This window comes from Ostrea edulis, chromosome 6 (genome assembly GCF_947568905.1).
Source record: "Ostrea edulis chromosome 6, xbOstEdul1.1, whole genome shotgun sequence".
In the NCBI taxonomy this organism is placed as follows: domain Eukaryota; kingdom Metazoa; phylum Mollusca; class Bivalvia; order Ostreida; family Ostreidae; genus Ostrea; species Ostrea edulis.
The window spans coordinates 67,852,208-67,870,811 of NC_079169.1; the positions used below are offsets into that span (position 1 = coordinate 67,852,208).

General features: G+C 35.3%; 1 protein-coding gene across 1 annotated transcript; it reads right to left on the reverse strand.

Annotated features, from left to right (window-relative positions):
* Nucleotides 1-1,144: 1,144 nt before the first annotated feature.
* On the reverse strand, nt 1,145-16,061 carry LOC125648168 (FAST kinase domain-containing protein 4-like). The gene is made up of 7 exons (XM_048875110.2): nt 15,927-16,061; nt 11,681-13,175; nt 6,086-6,207; nt 4,448-4,553; nt 3,807-3,879; nt 2,345-2,459; nt 1,145-1,310 (listed from the first exon to the last, which is right to left on the reverse strand). The coding sequence occupies exons 2-7, from the start codon at nt 13,161-13,163 to the stop codon at nt 1,221-1,223; spliced, it is 1,989 nt and encodes a 662-aa protein (XP_048731067.2). The 5' UTR covers nt 13,164-13,175; nt 15,927-16,061; the 3' UTR covers nt 1,145-1,220.
* Nucleotides 16,062-18,604: the final 2,543 nt, after the last annotated feature.

Below are 18,604 nucleotides of genomic sequence, written 5' to 3' on the forward strand. Positions count from 1 at the left end.
TAAACACTATAAACATGTTTTGTTGCAGCAGAAAATTCACCCAAACAGACTGAGAGATGATTTGTCTCCCTTTGAATTCACCCAAACAGACTGAGAGATGATTTGTCTCCCTTTGAATTCACCCAAACAGACTGAGAGATGATTTGTCTCCCTTTGAATTCACCTGAACAGACTGAGAGATGATTTGTCTCCCTTTGAATTCACCCAAACAGACTGAGAGATGATTTGTCTCCCTTTGAATTCACCCAGGCACATTAGGTTGGTTAGTTGTTTGTTTTACGTCCCATCAAGAATTTTTCACTCGTATTAAAATGTCACCAGTTGAAGGTGAAGTATAAATTTTTTAGACCTAGTATGCTTAGTGCTTATGGCAGTAGCAGCGAGGATTCTGCAACATGCCGGCGCCTGCCACGACACGGGACCTCCGTTTTAAAGGTCACATCCAAAAGACCTGTAATTCTCGCATGTAAATGTCAAGCGTTTGACAAAAGAGCAATCACTACCTAGACGTTTACCTTTTAGGTTTGATGCTGTCATGGCATGAGCAGGGCTCAAACTCACAACCTCCGGTTATGAGCAAACACTACCACTGAGCAAACACTACCACTGAGCAAACACTACCACTGAGCAAACACTACCACTGAGCTACCACTATCACTGAGCAAACACTACCACTGAGCTACCACTACCACTGAGCAAACACTACCACTGAGCTACCGCGACCAGAACCCACGCACATTAGATGATTTTGACCCTTTATTACATTCACCGGGCCATATCAGGAGATTAATTTGTCCCAATTTAAATTCACCCAGACACATCAAGAGATGATTTTGTTGTATTTTAAATTCACTCTGACACACAATCCATCTATTTACAATCTTTTTCATTGAGGGATGATTGCCCTGCTTTAAATTCACCACAATCCATCTATTTACAATCTTTTTAATACTTGCCCAATCAGGATGAAGGTGAACCAAGTAAAAATATAATAAGCTTAAAAATTTCCCATATTTTCATGAGCTTTTATGATGAACAGAAAAGTAAATGTCAAACTGCAAAGTTTAATCCTGACAGACTTTGATCCGAAAATTTCTCATCCTTGGCATACATGTATGTGAGCATAATTATAAAGAAAAAAATGTTTTGATAAAACCATCTTTATTTATATATTATAAGACATTGAGCAGGATAAAACGATTACAAATAATTTATATCAGTCATTGTCTTATACTGTCTGAAATGGCTTTAGTCAGAAACATTAATTTAGATGAGCTGCCAGCCACCTTCTTCCAGGAATAGTAAGGTATCTGGAAAAAGAAAAAGAGTCCAACATGTCACCAAAAACACAGGTATAAAGGCATCTAAATAATCACAGCTTTCAAAAACATCTATAAATTGCATCCATGCAAAAAAGAAATATTTGTCAGATTATCAAGTTCATATGCTACATGTACATGTATATAAGTGTACATATACTTTTTAATTGAATGTTTTATGCACCGGAAACAAAATATAGTTCTTTGAAGGACTCTAACTGATGTCTTGCATATTACAATATTAGATACTATTCATTATCATTTTATCATGGTGATGTCAATTAAAACAAGATGTGTTTGTGAAACACCGATGCCCAAGCATGGCAGCAAGATAATTGTGATATGCAAAGGAAAGTCTGTTCTCAAGAATACACAGGTGAAATATGAAAGCCCTACCACTAACCATTCAAAAGTTATTGCCAAGGTTATAGTTCTTCAAAAGTAGGTAATACCCCAAGGTCACGAGGTCAAAAGTTTTAATGAACTCATTTTAAGCTGTAATTACATTAAAATTTTCTCTACAGATGCATTAATGACAAAGTTAGTTGATTCTAAGAATGGGTTTTGACATGTATGACCATATCATCTTAATCAAAGGTCACAGTGACCTTAATGTAGGGTTGATCTACCTTCTACCTAAGATATATTCATTGACCAAGTTTTACGATTCTAGGCCGAATAATTGTTAAGTTAATATGAATCAGACAGGGTTTTGCCATATCAGCTTAATCAATGGTCACAGTGACCTAACTTTAAAGTGAGAAAAGAGGATTTGTATATGCAATGCCTGCTGTCCAATCCTATTATGAATTATCATAAAAAAAGCAACTGTATAAATTATAAACACTGTATAAATTAAAGTGTGACATCTTGTACCAGAGATGCATCAGCTGACAAAGTTTGATGATTCTAGGTCTCATAGTAAACTAAGTTATGAGACGAAAAAGCTAACAGACAGATGGACGGACACAAACGCCATACCATAATCCATCCCATCTTAGACAGACGTAGAAACACAAGCTTACCAAGACAACTTTATAGCCTAGAGATTTGAGGTGCCTGATACACATATTGATGTCTCCTGTGGGCTTCATCCCGGGCTGTATCACATTTTGGTACCTCAATACCTTGATGGCCACTCTACACAATTACAAGACATCAATTAAACACTAATAGTATGTATCTTCTCACATCAAACTAATCATTTGCATTTTTATCATTCATGTTTGAAATTTGTGAATTTTGCTGCATCGTCAATGATACTAAGAAAGGTAAAAAAGACAGAAAAATGGTTAAGTTGAGAAAAGTTAAAACAGTGCATGTATATATTGTATGTTAGAGTCAATGCAGGAAACAGGACTCTCGTTGTTTAATTGGTTAACTTTCTACAAGAAATTTCAATATGAGTCATTAGAGCCCAGCATTGAAGATTCATGTCATAGTGTCCTAACATTCTCTGAGTAACAACACTTAAGTTATTTAACACAACACCTACAGTATTATCTAACTTACATACTTAATATTCAGAAGTACAGTGGTTAGAAGATCACAGTCAAAATGAAACACACAATACATGTAGTTTGATAATTTTTCAACCAATAGACTTCAAATATACTACTTCAGTAAACAAACACCCATACAATTTGAAGTTAAACATCCACAAACGAGAAAGATTTAGGGACACAAGAGTAAAGGTCAAGATCGAAAGCAGGGCCATACAAAATTTTGTCAGTTTTCTCAAATAAGTCCTGATGAAGACTAACCCAAACATTTTTATCTCCGACGTTTTTACCTTCAATATCATTACCAATGAAATGAAAGTAAACAATGTGCATATGAACCTACATGTAGTATGACTATTTTAACCTGTTAACGGCTGGGAATATTTTGACAAATAAAAGTAAAATGTAAGTATCAAAAATAAATTTCATTTTTTAAAAATACATGAGATATGAACAGCAATGCTTCATGCCTGCATACTTTTCATAAAGTGCTAACATGCTCCATGAAGTATGCTGGCCTGAAGCATCACAGTTCATGCCCTCATGTATTTTCTTAAATAAACCATTGACTGGTGTCATTCCAAGCTATCATGACTTACAGTGAAAGGAAAGTACTTTTATGTATTCCTCAAAAAGAGTTCTTGGAATTCCCATTTATCATTGTCATTTATGATGATTGGAACTCATATGAAAACATTTGCAATTGTAGAGTTGTCTACCATAATAATCAATAAAAAGCTGTCAGAATTGTTGCGCTATGTAAGACATACATGTACTACATACTTGTGGGCATTGTTGGGAATTGTTGTGCTGTGTAAGACATACATGTACTACATACTTGTGAGCATTGTTGGGAATTGTTGCGCTATGTAAGACAGACATATACTACATACTTGTGGGAATTGTTGCGCTATGTAAGACATGTACTACATACTTGTGGGCATTGTTGGGAATTGTTGCGCTAAGTAAGACATGTACTACATACTTGTGAGCATTGGATCCCTTTGTACTTGAGAATGGAATGACTTTCCCTGTATTGTCAGCTAACACCAAGGCATCTGGAAATGTACAAGACACATGTTATCATGGAGGCAGTATATATATATCAATCTGGCCAAAGGGTACATGCACAAAAATAGAGAAAATCATACACAGGGTTTAAACCTTACACCCCCCCCCCCCCCTTCGCTAAGAATGAGTAAAATTCTGTGTGTGTGTCCATAACATTGATAACTTGCTTGCTCACATGGCGATTGAATTGAAATCTTAGAGATGATCTTGCATTTTGCTACCTATTGGCTGGTAGGACCAGCTACTGATCATTTACATAAAGCTTGCTAGATAGTAATAATTTCTGGCAAATCTGAAGAGCTGATAAACTTTGCGATCTCTGTGTTGTGAGTTTGGAAGTTTAATAGGCACATCAATTTGAAATCACATGAGCCCTAATGGCTAATCTAAATTTTAGTGAATTCTAAACCTTGCATGTGTGAATGATGAAATATTCTATAAAATAGTGCTGCACATACATGTAGGACAATAGAATAACAAATCCTACAGATGCAGAAGATAGGAAAGGTTTATGGAGAGTTCATTTTTTGTACCATACATTTCTATAGTACTTACCTATTTCATATCCCTGAGGGGTCCTGACACGTGTTTGGACACCATCCTCCATTTCACGATCAAGAACACGAGTGATTTCTATAACATCTTCTACCATAGGTTCATTCTGAAAATAAAACCATATATCCTTACTAGGTGTTTGATGTAGTTCAAGTACCTAATACAATTTCCATTATTATAAAACTATTGCAAAGAAATCCTGAAGGTTACTAATCAACATAGAAAACAATTATTTGCGAAAAACTCTTGGCCTATGATTGAACCCATTAAAGAGGTTCACTCCTGAAATTTTTAGCATTGTCAATCTTTTGAGAGTTTAAAAAAACTCTGTATCTTAACACATTTGATTCACATGTTTGTTGTCATGCACCATTGTTTCTTTGTTTAACATCACTCTGGAATCTATTTTTATCTGATAATGTTAGACGAAATTTGCACCTCAGTAACTAAATTTCAGTATTTTACTTGTTCTAATGACGGCCGACTAAGGTTAAACAAGGTCAACCAAATAAATTTGAAATCGCATTCTCATGATGTGTTGGTGATCTGTTTTTTAATCTTAAATCTTTTGAGAAGTTTATCATTGATTTCTACGTAGAAGAATTATGTAATCAAAAAGAAAAACTGGGGTCATCATCTTATTGAGCCTAAGAGTGCTAAACTTGACCTTTTTGCACTTAAAATTTACACTTGATTTGTCTATTGGTGTCAACACAACATAAGCAACACAAATCAATCATTACATGAAATAAATATGCATGTAATATATCTTCTAAAAATATATGTACCAAAAAAAGTTTAAAGCTAGTAGACTGGAAATAGATAATGACCTTTTTGTGCTACATATACAGAAAAATTAATCATACATGTATATGGGATTTGAGAGTTCAAAAGAACATAGTAGGGGTATTGGCATTTGTTTTTTTAAACTGCACATAAATCACAAAGTTTTGCCCTAAAATTTTGGATGGAAGATGTTTTTTAAGAATCAGAGTTTTGTTTACAAAAATATCAATCAAATTAATGAATTTACAACCTTTGTTCAAAGTTTCTAACAAAAGCATTGAAAAAGAGCTCAAAAACTTTTTCAAGGATCAAGTTGTCTATCAAAAATCCACTCAAAATTATATACCAGTAGGTCACTTTTCAAAATCAGATCTGTTGATTATTTCAATTCATGCAAGGGGGTATCAACTCTTTTCAATTTTTTTTCACTTGCATAATATTGTACAAGTTGTCACTTAATGCCAGTATGAACAATGTCTACTGGTACTTTCCCTGTTCACAATCTACCACCATAACATTGATCTAAACTCTATATTTATAATCAATATCCGATAACCAAAATTCTTAAACAATCAAATGCTTAAATATCAAGAGTTTATTCTTTATGCGATTGCTTCCTAATCTCTTGTTCTAATTACCCGATAACTTCCTCAGAATGTACAATAAAAACTGTACACCCTGGTCCATGGCTATAAAAACTAATTTATATCCTTCAAACCACCATGAAATATCTGCATTATGAATAAAACAAACTGGAAAGGTTTGTAAACTAGCATCAAATGTAAGTGGCACAGTGTACTTTGCACACATGCTAAAGAGCCACCAGGAAACCATTCACGAAGCCTAACTTACCTTTGAAGTCTTCTCTGGTCTGAAGCTTCTAATATTGAGCTTTGGTCCTTGGAAATTAGGAAATGCAAGTGTTGCCTCATATTCTAACTGTCTGAGGCCTGGTGTCATGGCAGGAAACTTATCTGGATGAAAATGTTTAAAAATATGACATTAAATCATTATTCACTTTCATAAAAAAACCAATTTGAAACATCCACTTAAACATGTTAAATACAACAAGCATTCTGTAAGCATTGCAATACATGTCTCCTTCCGGCCCCAAGACAAGTTGTTTACGTAATTTTCTGAATAATCCTTCAGTATATCAACAGTTAATGCAGAAGAATAACCAGGTCCCACATATAAAAGATTCAAATTCCATATTCTCTATGTCTAAGGTCCATAACTCACCAAAATATCAATGGTCCGAAACAAAGTTCAAGCTTCATCTGTAACTTGTCATGGTAAAGCAATGTACCAAATATTAAATGAATATCGGAAATTATGACCAAAAAATAGTTTGAAAAACTAAGTATATGTATTTTGTAATGAGTTAATTTTCCAAGTCCAAGGACCATTACTCAGCAAAAAAATCAATGGACCACAACAAAATTCGACCTTGATCTGTAACTTGTCATGGTAAAGCAATGTACCAAATATCAAATGAATATCTGCAAGCATGATGAAAAAGTGCAACAAATGACCGAGTATTTCAGTAACTTTTCTAAGTTCAAGGGCCATAACTCAGCAAAAATGCAAAGGACTAAAACAGAATTCGACCTTGATCTGTAACTTGACATGATACTAAAAGCTATGTACCTAATTTAAAATGAATATCTGCAAGCTTGACGAAAAAGATTGCAGAAAACTGATTTGCAGGACTGACAGACGGATGGACAGTGTACAAACCTTGGGTCCCCTTCGGCTTTGCCACTAAGGGAACATCTAGAAATACTGATTAACTTATACATATTGAACAACTATATTTCTATTAGTACGTCTTACTTTCAATCTAATTAAAATTAGATCCTTTGATCCACTCACCAACAATTGCTGCACATATGTGTAGCAATCATAGGTGAGAGGATCAAAGGATCCAATTTTAAATAAACTGTCTTACTTTTGAAACTAATTTCTACTTTTCTTAACATCCCAAAAATCAATCAAATTATTGTCACAAGGTAAAAAGCTCACCTACATTTTAATCACCACACCCTTACAGTGATACTAAATAATAAAGTGTATTACCAATGAACGTCCTATAGTCACCCACACTATGTACAAACACTAATCTAATGCCTCGTTCACACGAAGAATTTAATTCGCATTAAACGTAAGTTAATGCGAATTAAATCTGAACCGCGTTCACACGGAGATTTTAATGCGCATTAGTTTACTTCGAATTAAAATTGACGTCGCGATTTAATGCGAATTAAATTTACTTCGCATTAGCTCCGTGTGAACGCTAAGTGAAGCTAATTCGAATTAAATGTAGACGCATGCGTAATGTCCAATTTGGGTCACATGCATCATACCCATGGTCAGCTATATATATTAATGTTAGTTTTGTACGAAAAACTAAGCAAAATGATAATAATCACTAAAAACATGTACAAACAGCATGTCATTAGATAATGTCAGACGTAAATCTGTGCTCTGCATAGGCATACTGAGTAATACATGTGGAAGGAATTGTTTTTAAATTCGACAACAATGTTTTCAAATAGTGATAATATGATTTTCTTTTTTACATTTTTTAAAACATATGCCGCTCATTGTTAATTTTTATACCATATGACGTCATAGTAGACTTATAATACATATTAGAAATTAAAAATTACGTCATAACAGTAGTCAGCGGAATGGTGAAAAAGACGTTCCGAAGTTTTAAAATTGGGCCCATGAAGAAACAATATATTGTCTAGATTGAATGCTGGTTGTCGGAGGAAATAACAAGTAATTTCTTGGGAACATATAAATAAACACGACAAAAAACTCCTTATGTGTAGATCAGAATTATGTATGTAGGCCTAAATTGTAAACATGTAGTATACTACATGTAGGCCTATATAGCGTTTTGAACAAAGAATTCTGTATAGATCCAGGGCCGTAAATTAACCTTCAATTTGGAGGAGGCAGGAAATTAGGCGGGGGTCTGGGGGCCTGGGCGGCCCCCAGACGCTGAGCACATTTTGTGTACACTGAACACGTTTCGTGCAAAATCCTTGATTCTAGGGCCTTCTATGATGTTACTTGACTAACTCATTCTAAAAGAAAGATTTGGAATGCTTTTTAAGGAAGGTATCATGTTCTTAGTTATTGGAAACAACATAAATTCTAATGAACTTTAAATTTTAATTTTTTTTGGCTCAAAAGTTGGAGGAGGCAGCTGCCTCCTCCGCCTCCATGTAATTTACGGCCCTGAGATCTACACAATATTCATTAAAATATCTATAAAAACAATTTTCAATAACATAGTCTATTCTTTAATTTATTTCACGCACCCTTTAATAGAGATGCATACGAATTTAATGCGCATTAGTTTACTTCGCATTAAATATTACCGTCGTGTGAACGCTATTTAATTCGAATTAATTTAATGCGCATTATTTTACTTCGCATCAAATTTTATGCGAAGTAAAATTTAATGCGCATCCGTGTGAATGAGGCATAAACTTCATTCAGATGCTTGCAGGTTTTAAACATCTGACAACAAGTACAACATGAAGTGTTGATCTCCTGAAGATTTCCCAACACTGCTGCTGCAATAATTATACTATATTCATCATTTCAAAATTAAGGATGATCTCCCTCACGCATAGCTATTATCCTTCGACGAATTTGACTCCACATTTTTGGCACACTGTTTTTCCCTATTAATAATAACTCTCAAAATTCATTGTTATTTTGGATTTCAAACATTTCGGTTGAGCATCACTGAAGAGACATTATTTGTCAAAATGCGCATCTGGTGCATCAAAATTGGTACCGTATAAGTTTTACATTATGACCCCTGGTTCAATTAAGGCCTCTGTTGGTGGACTGTTAGTCCCCGAGAGTCTCTACAGCCCAGTATCTAAGTACTTCTTTACTAGCTTGAAAATACGGATGTATATTTAATTGCTGTTATAAAATTTAGAAATTCATTTCAAAATTAAGGATTATCTCCCCCACGCATAGCTCTTATCCTTAGACGAATTTGACTCCACATTTTTGGCACACTGTTTTTCCCTATTAATAATAACTCTCAAACTTCATTGTTATTTCGGATTTCAAACATTTCGGTTGAGCATCACTGAAGAGACATTATCTGTCGAAATGCGCATCTGGTGCATCAAAATTGGTACTGTATAAGTTTTACATTATGACCCCTGGTTCAATTAAGGCCTCTTTTGGTGGACTGTTAGTCCCCGAGAGTCTCTACAGCCCAGTAGCTAAGTACTTCTTTACTAGCTTGAAAATACGGATATATATTTAATTGCTGTTATAAAATTTAGAAATTCATTTCAAAATTAAGGATTATCTCCCCCACGCATAGCTCTTATCCTTAGACGAATTTGACTCCACGTTTTTGGCACACTGTTTTTCCCTATTAATAATAACTCTCAAACTTCATTGTTATTTCGGATTTCAAACATTTCGGTTGAGCATCACTGAAGAGACATTATTTGTCAAAATGCGCATCTGGTGCATCAAAATTGGTACCGTATAAGTTTTACATTATGACCCCTGGTTCAATTAAGGCCTCTGTTGGTGGACTGTTAGTCACCGAGAGTCTCTACAGCCCAGTAGCTAAGTACTTCTTTACTAGCTTGAAAATACGGATATATATTTAATTGCTGTTATAAAATTTAGAAATTCATTTCAAAATTAAGGATTATCTCCCCCACGCATAGCTCTTATCCTTAGACGAATTTGACTCCACGTTTTTGGCACACTGTTTTTCCCTATTAATAATAACTCTCAAACTTCATTGTTATTTCGGATTTCAAACATTTCGGTTGAGCATCACTGAAGAGACATTATTTGTCAAAATGCGCGTCTGGTGCATCAAAATTGGTACCGTATAAGTTTTACATTATGACCCCTGGTTCAATTAAGGCCTCTGTTGGTGGACTGTTAGTCCCCGAGAGTCTCTACAGCCCAGTAGCTAAGTACTTCTTTACTAGCTTGAAAATACGGATATATATTTAATTGCTGTTATAAAATTTAGAAATTCATTTCAAAATTAAGGATTATCTCCCCCACGCATAGCTCTTATCCTTCGACGAATTTGACTCCACGTTTTTGGCACACTGTTTTTCCCTATTAATAATAACTCTCAAACTTCATTGTTATTTCGGATTTCAAACATTTCGGTTGAGCATCACTGAAGAGACATTATTTGTCAAAATGCGCATCTGGTGCATCAAAATTGGTACCGTATAAGTTTTACATTATGACCCCTGGTTCAATTAAGGCCTCTGTTGGTGGACTGTTAGTCCCCGAGAGTCTCTACAGCCCAGTATCTAAGTACTTCTTTACTAGCTTGAAAATACGGATGTATATTTAATTGCTGTTATAAAATTTAGAAATTCATTTCAAAATTAAGGATTATCTCCCCCACGCATAGCTCTTATCCTTAGACGAATTTGACTCCACGTTTTTGGCACACTGTTTTTCCCTATAATAGCTCTCAAACTTCATTGTTATTTCAGATTTCAAACATTTCGGTTGAGCATCACTGAAGAGACATTATCTGTCGAAATGCGCATCTGGTGCATCAAAATTGGTACCGTATAAGTTTTACATTGAGCACCTGGGTTGCTTGGAAAATTGGAAAAGGAGGCAGTTATCTAGTACTTTTTTGGAAATATTTCCAGTTAAATTTTGACTTTAATAAATGTTTAAATAAATATCAAACTCTAAATGAGTTCCTATATTGTGGATCCCAGTTATTACGTTTCTCATTTTGTCATTATAAAATAACGTAATGTTATAAAAGCTGTCACTGAAATCCAATATCAAGTATATATTGTAATCTTTCAAGCTGCACGAAAGAACACCATCACTTCCAAGCTGTACAAAAGAACACCATCCACAGTGAACAGTAAATTGAAATATATTGCAAAAAACAAATCCATGGAGTGGTATGTGGCCCAGTTGTTGGGTCACCTGATAAAGGGAGTGGATCTACGGGTGTCTTAGAAACCACATTAAATGTGATATGTACATTGGGTTTCATTTCAGCTGCATGAGCAGTTACATGTACGTGTAGCTAAAATCTGTAGATCTACCTGTACTTTATCATGTTAGTGTCAATACTTATAAGTTGTAACACTGTATCTTATAATTAGCTGCACTGTTTTGATAGTAATCATTCTTAATTACATTGAACTTTTTTATTTGCCCAACTGCGTGTTTTGTATAGGTCCTGTACATCTACTCATAAGAAATACAACAATCAAAGCCAATACTGGCAAAAACATGTGATCTATAAATACACGACAAACTACAGAGAGAGACATTAAAATCAACATTTTCAGAAATTAAAAATGTATGTTGGATTTCATCCTAGACACGAAAATAACAAAATTTAATCTGACATGAAATCTAATACGTCTACTCTAACAGTACCTTGAATGATATTTACAAAATCCTGCTGAAGCACAGAGGTCAGCACAACTTCTGAAGAGAAATCGCTCCATCCAAGAGCCAGTGCCAGATTCATCCATAAAACAGGGCTGGCTTCCCTGACATTAGCAGTGCTCAACAATTCCACCATTTTCATCACAGCATCTTTGTCACTGCTCGTGAAACTCTGCAGCTTACTCATGCTACAGATCGCATGGCACAGCTGAGCTTGGTTCAGATGATTTTGAAAGTCATGGAAATGTGACAAAAGTACTTTTTCCACAGAAGGTTTAAGCCACCTCAAATGTGCACAGGAGACAAGAATAGCCGAGAGGTTTTTAAAATCCTTGCTGGTCCAGTTGTCTCCTAATTCCTCTGCCATTTTGGAAACGTGGTCAGACAACAAACCCAGCAAAGCTGGGTCCTGAAAATTCAGTCTACTTAAACTTGTTAAAATCGATGCAACAGAACTTAACGGAATACTATCAGTCATGTTTTTTTTGATACAGTAAACCAAAGCTTTGATCAAAGGCAAATTTCTCCTTCGTTCTTTAGCTAAAATGACCAAAACTTGTCGGATTTCATCAGCACGTAGAGTCTCTGCTTTCTGAAGAGCTTTTTCTTCCAAACGATCTAACATGGAAGTGTCAGAAGTCCATTCACTTTTTTTGAATATTATATTCATCACCGACACAATTTCATTTCCTTTCTCAATTTCCATCCAACGTCTACAAATGTTTCTGACAATAATTTCTCTAGCACCAGGACATGCTATGCTTTTGCTAGATGCATCATAAACCCTAATTAAACTTGAAATACTCAGTCTGTTTATTTGACTGAGTAAATTCCCCCAAAGAACTCCTTCTTGTTTGCGACTTAAAAATCTAAAATCCATTTGACAAGTCAAGATGTTCACTAGTTCATGTTCACTGTACAATGAGAGCGACTCTAAAATGTTTGAAAGCAGCTGTTTCATTTCTTTACAACACAAAAGTGCCTGTACATCTTTGGAACTTTTCATATCATGTTTCAAAATAACAGATTCCATTGTATTAATGAAAACCTTAAGAATCTCATGTTTTTCTCCAGTGTTACTTGCCTTTAAAACAGCATTGTATATTTCCTGTGCCTCTGTTTTCCCCCCTGCATTGTTGCTTTCAAGAATGCGTGAAATGCAAGGGAAAGTGTTAGATGTCTGTGTGCTTAAATTCATTTCTGACAAATCCTTTTCAGTTTCACTGGCTGTTGCCATTTCCTTCCTGACTAAATCCTCATTATTCATTTTTGATAGAGTCTCTGTATTTCCAGATAATCCATTCTTGTTGAGCTCTGTATCACTGCTAACCTCTGAGGATATAAAGCGAATACCAGCCTGTTGTTGGAGGAATAGCTGCCGCCATTTCTGGGGGTGATGGAATCCCAGGACTGACCTTCTCATAGACCTGGCTGCCTGATGCATTGGAAACAATTGTCTAAGGGAGAACATCTTGGTAGCTCCCTGTCAAAATAACACATATGGTTTACTTATGATATACAATTATTATGGACAAATTATCAGGTCAAAATATGGTTATCACCAGAGGGTGCTTGTGCACCCTCAGGTGATATTAACCCGACTCAGACCCGATAACATGTGACGTCTCCCTGCTAAACGATTCACAATAATCTTATGATCCTAAAGATTCTAAAAGTAAAAAAACAAACAAGAATACTGTAAACAGTACATAATACACCCAGGAAAATGCTTACACAAGGTGTTTTTCTTAAGCCATAATTTGTAAAACTTCACTTCAAGTAGTATCAGCCATCATCAGACTGTAACATACTTTCTTTGCATTGTATGAATGAATGGTCTTAGCTGTGATAATAGGTAGATAGACAAACCAAGAGTTCTGTATGCAAAATATTTTTATAAATTTGACCAAGTTCAGCAACCTCTCAATATTGAAAACTTCAAAAAAAAATTAAAAATGGTTGAGAATCAAAATCCTTGCACTCTGCACATTTTCAGGTTATTAACAATGACCATAGCTTCTAAATTGTGAGAGGAGTTAAAAGGACAAACCATGCCCTTTATGTAATATAATATTTCCTAAACACAGAGTAAGTTCAACAACCTGTAATTTTCTCAAAAATTGAAGAAAATCAAAATCCTTGCCATATGCACATCTTTCATATCCATACCCATTTTCTGTAAAATAAGGTCCTCACTTGAAAACTGTGAAAGGAAAATCAAATAAATCATGTACAATGTACTCTCTATGCAAAATGGACTAAGTTCAACAATCTGTAATTTTCTCAAAAATTGAAGAAAATGAAAATCCTTGCCACATGCACATCTTCAATATCCATACAAACACTCTGTAAAACAAGATGGTCCTCACTTGCAAATTGTGGGAGGAGTTAACCGGACAAATTATGTACCCTCCATATAACAATAATTTTCAAATAAAGGAGCAAAACTCCTGCAAGAGAGGTCAAAATGGATCAAAATTCACAAAGAAGCTACATAGCAAGTTTCAGCATGATATGTAACAGAGAAATGAAATTAGACACAGAAAACCCTGAACGGATGGACATGTTTGATAGTTTTTATACGCCCATTTTTAGACAGGACATATTATGGTACATTGATATCTGTTCGTCCATCCGTTCAGGGTTTTCTGTGTCTAATTTCATTTCTCTGTCACACATTAACTTGATTTATAATGTTTATTCTTTAAAACGTTAATGAAATTGTAACTACTTTTTCTGCAGAAACATATTTCATAAAATAAAAAAGATGTCACATTTATTCCAAAGTGCTATGTAATAATTCCTCAATGTTGTTTTTCAAATTCCACTGAAGAACAGCCGTGCCATAGAGGGAAAGCGCTTTGGTATACATGCGACATCTTCATCTGAATTTGAGAGAGAGATAGAGAGAGAGTGAGAGAGAGAAGAGAGACTGGCCCTACATCAAAACTGAACTTTACTTAGGAATCTGAAGAGACTGCAGGGTTGGCAAAAAAATGGTCAATATCAGTATTGACCGGGCCGGTGGTCAATACTGGTTAAAACCGGTCAATACTGGTCGATTGAAAATTATTTGGTCATTATAGTCTGTGTTATTTATTTTTAAAAATGTTAAAGTGACCATTATGGTAAATACTGTAATTCATAACATGCACTATCAGTTTATATAAGTCATAATATTGAATAAATAATGTACAAACGACTGTTGAATTGGGGAAGATGTAAAAGTTTCTGTTCAAATTCCTTCGTTTAACAAGAACTACCTATAAGTATTGTTTCATCAATCTTCATTTTAACTGTTAAATAAACATTTGAGGGGGAGGGTTGGTGATGTTTTCATAACCATAGCAGGAACACTGGTCATCTCTGGTCCCCAGCCTATGCTTATTAACACCTGTCAACTCTGCTTCCTGTGCTCAGGTAATGTCCAGCTACCTTTTATTCTTAATTTGTCCTGGTACATGTATTAACAGGTCTGTCTCCAATTGTTAAACTATGCGATAGAACTGTGACCCTCTGGTAGGTACTGAAGATATTTCATTCAGTTTCAGCAAACCAAATTGCCAAATATATTAAACTTATGAAATTACATTTGATTTATCTAATGAAAAATATTAATCAACAATTGATCCATATAATGAAAAGACTTAATTTATCTTTATCTTTGCAAAAAAATGTACAAAAATAGGAAAATGGACAGTTTAAATCACAACTGACCAGTATTGACCGGTATTGACCACTTGGGGAGTATTGACTGGGACGGTTAAGCCACTGGTTAAAACCGGGGGTGGGGGTAGTTTTAACCGCCCAACCCAAGAAGAGAGAGAGAGAGAGAGAGAAAGAGAGAGAGAGAGAGAGAGAGAGAGAGACACCGTGGCCCTACATCAAAACTGAACTTTACTTAGGAATCTGATTCTCTAGTCTAGTCCAAAGTTTTCGATTCGAGGAAATTCGAATTGAAAAAATATATAAATTTACGTTTAATCTTATTATCATAAACCCAATGATATGTACCAATGGAACATGAGAATCCCGAACGTTCCGTGACATATGATTGAACAATACTATATGAAATTTGAACTCCCAAGCAGAAGACCAGTTCCAATGATAAGGAAATTCGGAATGACACTGTACCGTATTACATAAAAATTACATTTCGTACTTTTTTTCAGGAATCGTCACAAAATGAAATCACTATACATAGCGTATCAATAAGTCTAACACTGCTTTTCACCTGTACTTATTTCCTCGATGATCAGCACATGTTCATTAACTTCTTTGAACACTTTGATTCGATAAATATATATTGTCTGTAGGTCAAGCTGGTACTCCTTCGAAAGAACCAGTTTTTTAATCAGGCAGTCAGCTGATAGTCTGGTCCCCACCCCCGCCACTCATTGATCATTCGTTATTCAATAACGAATGATCAATGAGTGGCGGGGGTGGGGACCAGACTAGACAGCTGATGGCTCAAATCTATTTAAGAAATGGAGATACCCTGTGTTAAAATGATATTATAAGACTAAGAGTAAAAAATAATAATATTAGGATATATCTAAAATATAGCCGAGTGCTTCATGAAAAAAAGTTTCTCCATGATAAATAGAAAAAATGGGTGTAAATACGAAACTAGTACACGTGGTCAAAAGACTTGATTTTTAATTTTTTAATCATGTAGAATTAAAAACTCATTCACAAAGTTGTCACACTGCTATACACATCTCTTGGATTTAGACCAAACATAATGATTTTAGGCCTAAACATGTACGGTATGAGGGAGCGAGTTGTTTCAATTAAGAGAGGGGTGAGTTGTCCTGAATTGAGAGGGAGAGTTGTCCCGACTTGAGTGAAGGGGGGAAGGAGTTGTCTTGAGGGCGAGTTGTCTTGCCCAGTTGTCCTTATACTAATTTATGATCCCTTTCATAAAATTGTTGCCCATTGGTGTTCGCATTAAGTCGTTATACAATTTAGAGAGGCCTACATGCATGTTTCTGTGCAGAAGCGTTGTATGAATAATTAAGAATATCTTCGATTGAATCATCATTTGAAAAATTTATTCCGAGCTCTAACTGTAATTATTTCACCACATTGATGCGCCCAATAATTGAGTTGATTTAATCTTCAAATAATTAAAGAATTTGAATTTGCAATTGATAAGATTATATAATAAAATTCTACTAAAACCATATGCCAAAACGATGGCAAGCAGCACTTTACACAATTGGCCCCTACACCATATATATTCCTTCTTCATGTAATCAGGGTTTCTGTCAAATTAAACAGCAAAGTCCTGTATGGGTTCTTAGATGTCGATCACCTCCATTTTATTACCAGAATCTTATTCTCTTTAGAGAAGTCGAGAGGCATAGCCTTCATCGACTTCTCTTCGCAAGCATGAAAATGGATTAAAAGCAAGTAAGTGTTGATTTTCTTGTGACGGTTTTGTGCATTACTGCTAAATGTTTGAAAACAAGTTGTCTATTGCGTAAATCCAGGCACATCTGAGTCGAAACGTCGGTCGAAGCATAAACCGTCACCGACTCCGGCATTTACACGTTTTCCAGAATCAAAATATGAATGCTTGCGAAGAGAAGTCGATGAAGGCTATGGCTCTCGACTTTTCTAAAGAGAATAATATGTTACCCTGATATTATAAAAGCTTAAAACACTTATACTATATATGTTATTTCTATAATGATTATACAGACATTATTCATTAATCATAGAATGCCTCTCTTCCGCAACACCGCGGAATATAATAATTCCGTCAACATTTTAATAGTTAGAATTCCATCGTAAGTTCCGGGGAGTTCAAGGACCAGGCGGCCGTTTCACTAAACGGTCGTAGATCGTAAACGTAGACTTAAATGTGAACGTAGCACGTATGACCGTTTCACTAACAGTTACGATTTGCGATTTACGATCAGTATTGATCGTAACCCTACGAGTGGTCTACGGCTATCGTAAGTGCTCCTACATGCACGTAAATGAGCAATATGGCCGCCATGCTGGCCCCGCGTGAGATCATTTTGTGTTAGTATTTACCTGACCGAGTTTGTTTATACTTTGTAGGAAGAAAACAATCACAATGACTTGCAGTCTGCTTTTGCACAAAAATGTTGTACAGTCCGAGCCCGAATCTTAAATCAATTAGAGTTGTCCTTCTTTGTTACGCACAACCACAGAAATGTCAGTCTCACAGGGGTCAAGCCCGTTTTGGGCCCGGGCTCTGTGATACCATAAATATAGTAAATTCATTGCATCACAGAGTTCGGGCCCAAAGCGGGTCTAACCCCTGTGACCAGTCTGCTGAAGGAAATGTAAAATCAATTAATTCTTATTTGAGAGGGGGGGTAGTCAATATATCAAACTTTGCATGTAATAATAACGAAAACAGTTGTTAGAAAAGTGATATTGGGAGGGGGTGGGGAAGATATTACTACATGTGTCTGCATCATCGTTAGTGTACATGTATATTTAACATTGGGCAGAATTCAAGACATTAAAATTCTTATAGACATGTTCAGAAATTAAGTTTCTTTAGTAACAGTTGATTTAAATCTGAGACGTTGTGATTCGACGGACTCAGCTATTTTTTTTTTTTTTTTTTTTTTTTTTTGTCAGATCAATACCTTTGATTCAACTGACTAACTGCATAATACATGCACATTCGAATGATAAACATTACAAATTTTAAGGAAAATATGACAATAACATGATTTGGTAATGAGAGAGGGGTTAAAATCCCAATTTTGCAAGTGGAACGTTTCTGTAGTTTATGAAGGTCGTTCGAAATTAAACATACAAACTAGACCTATGTATATACACAGACAAGGGATGGGTCATTATCGGGCCCTTGGGGTTCCGACCCCTTGTTATAAAGTGCAATCCCCTGGGTATCCAGGTTAGAAT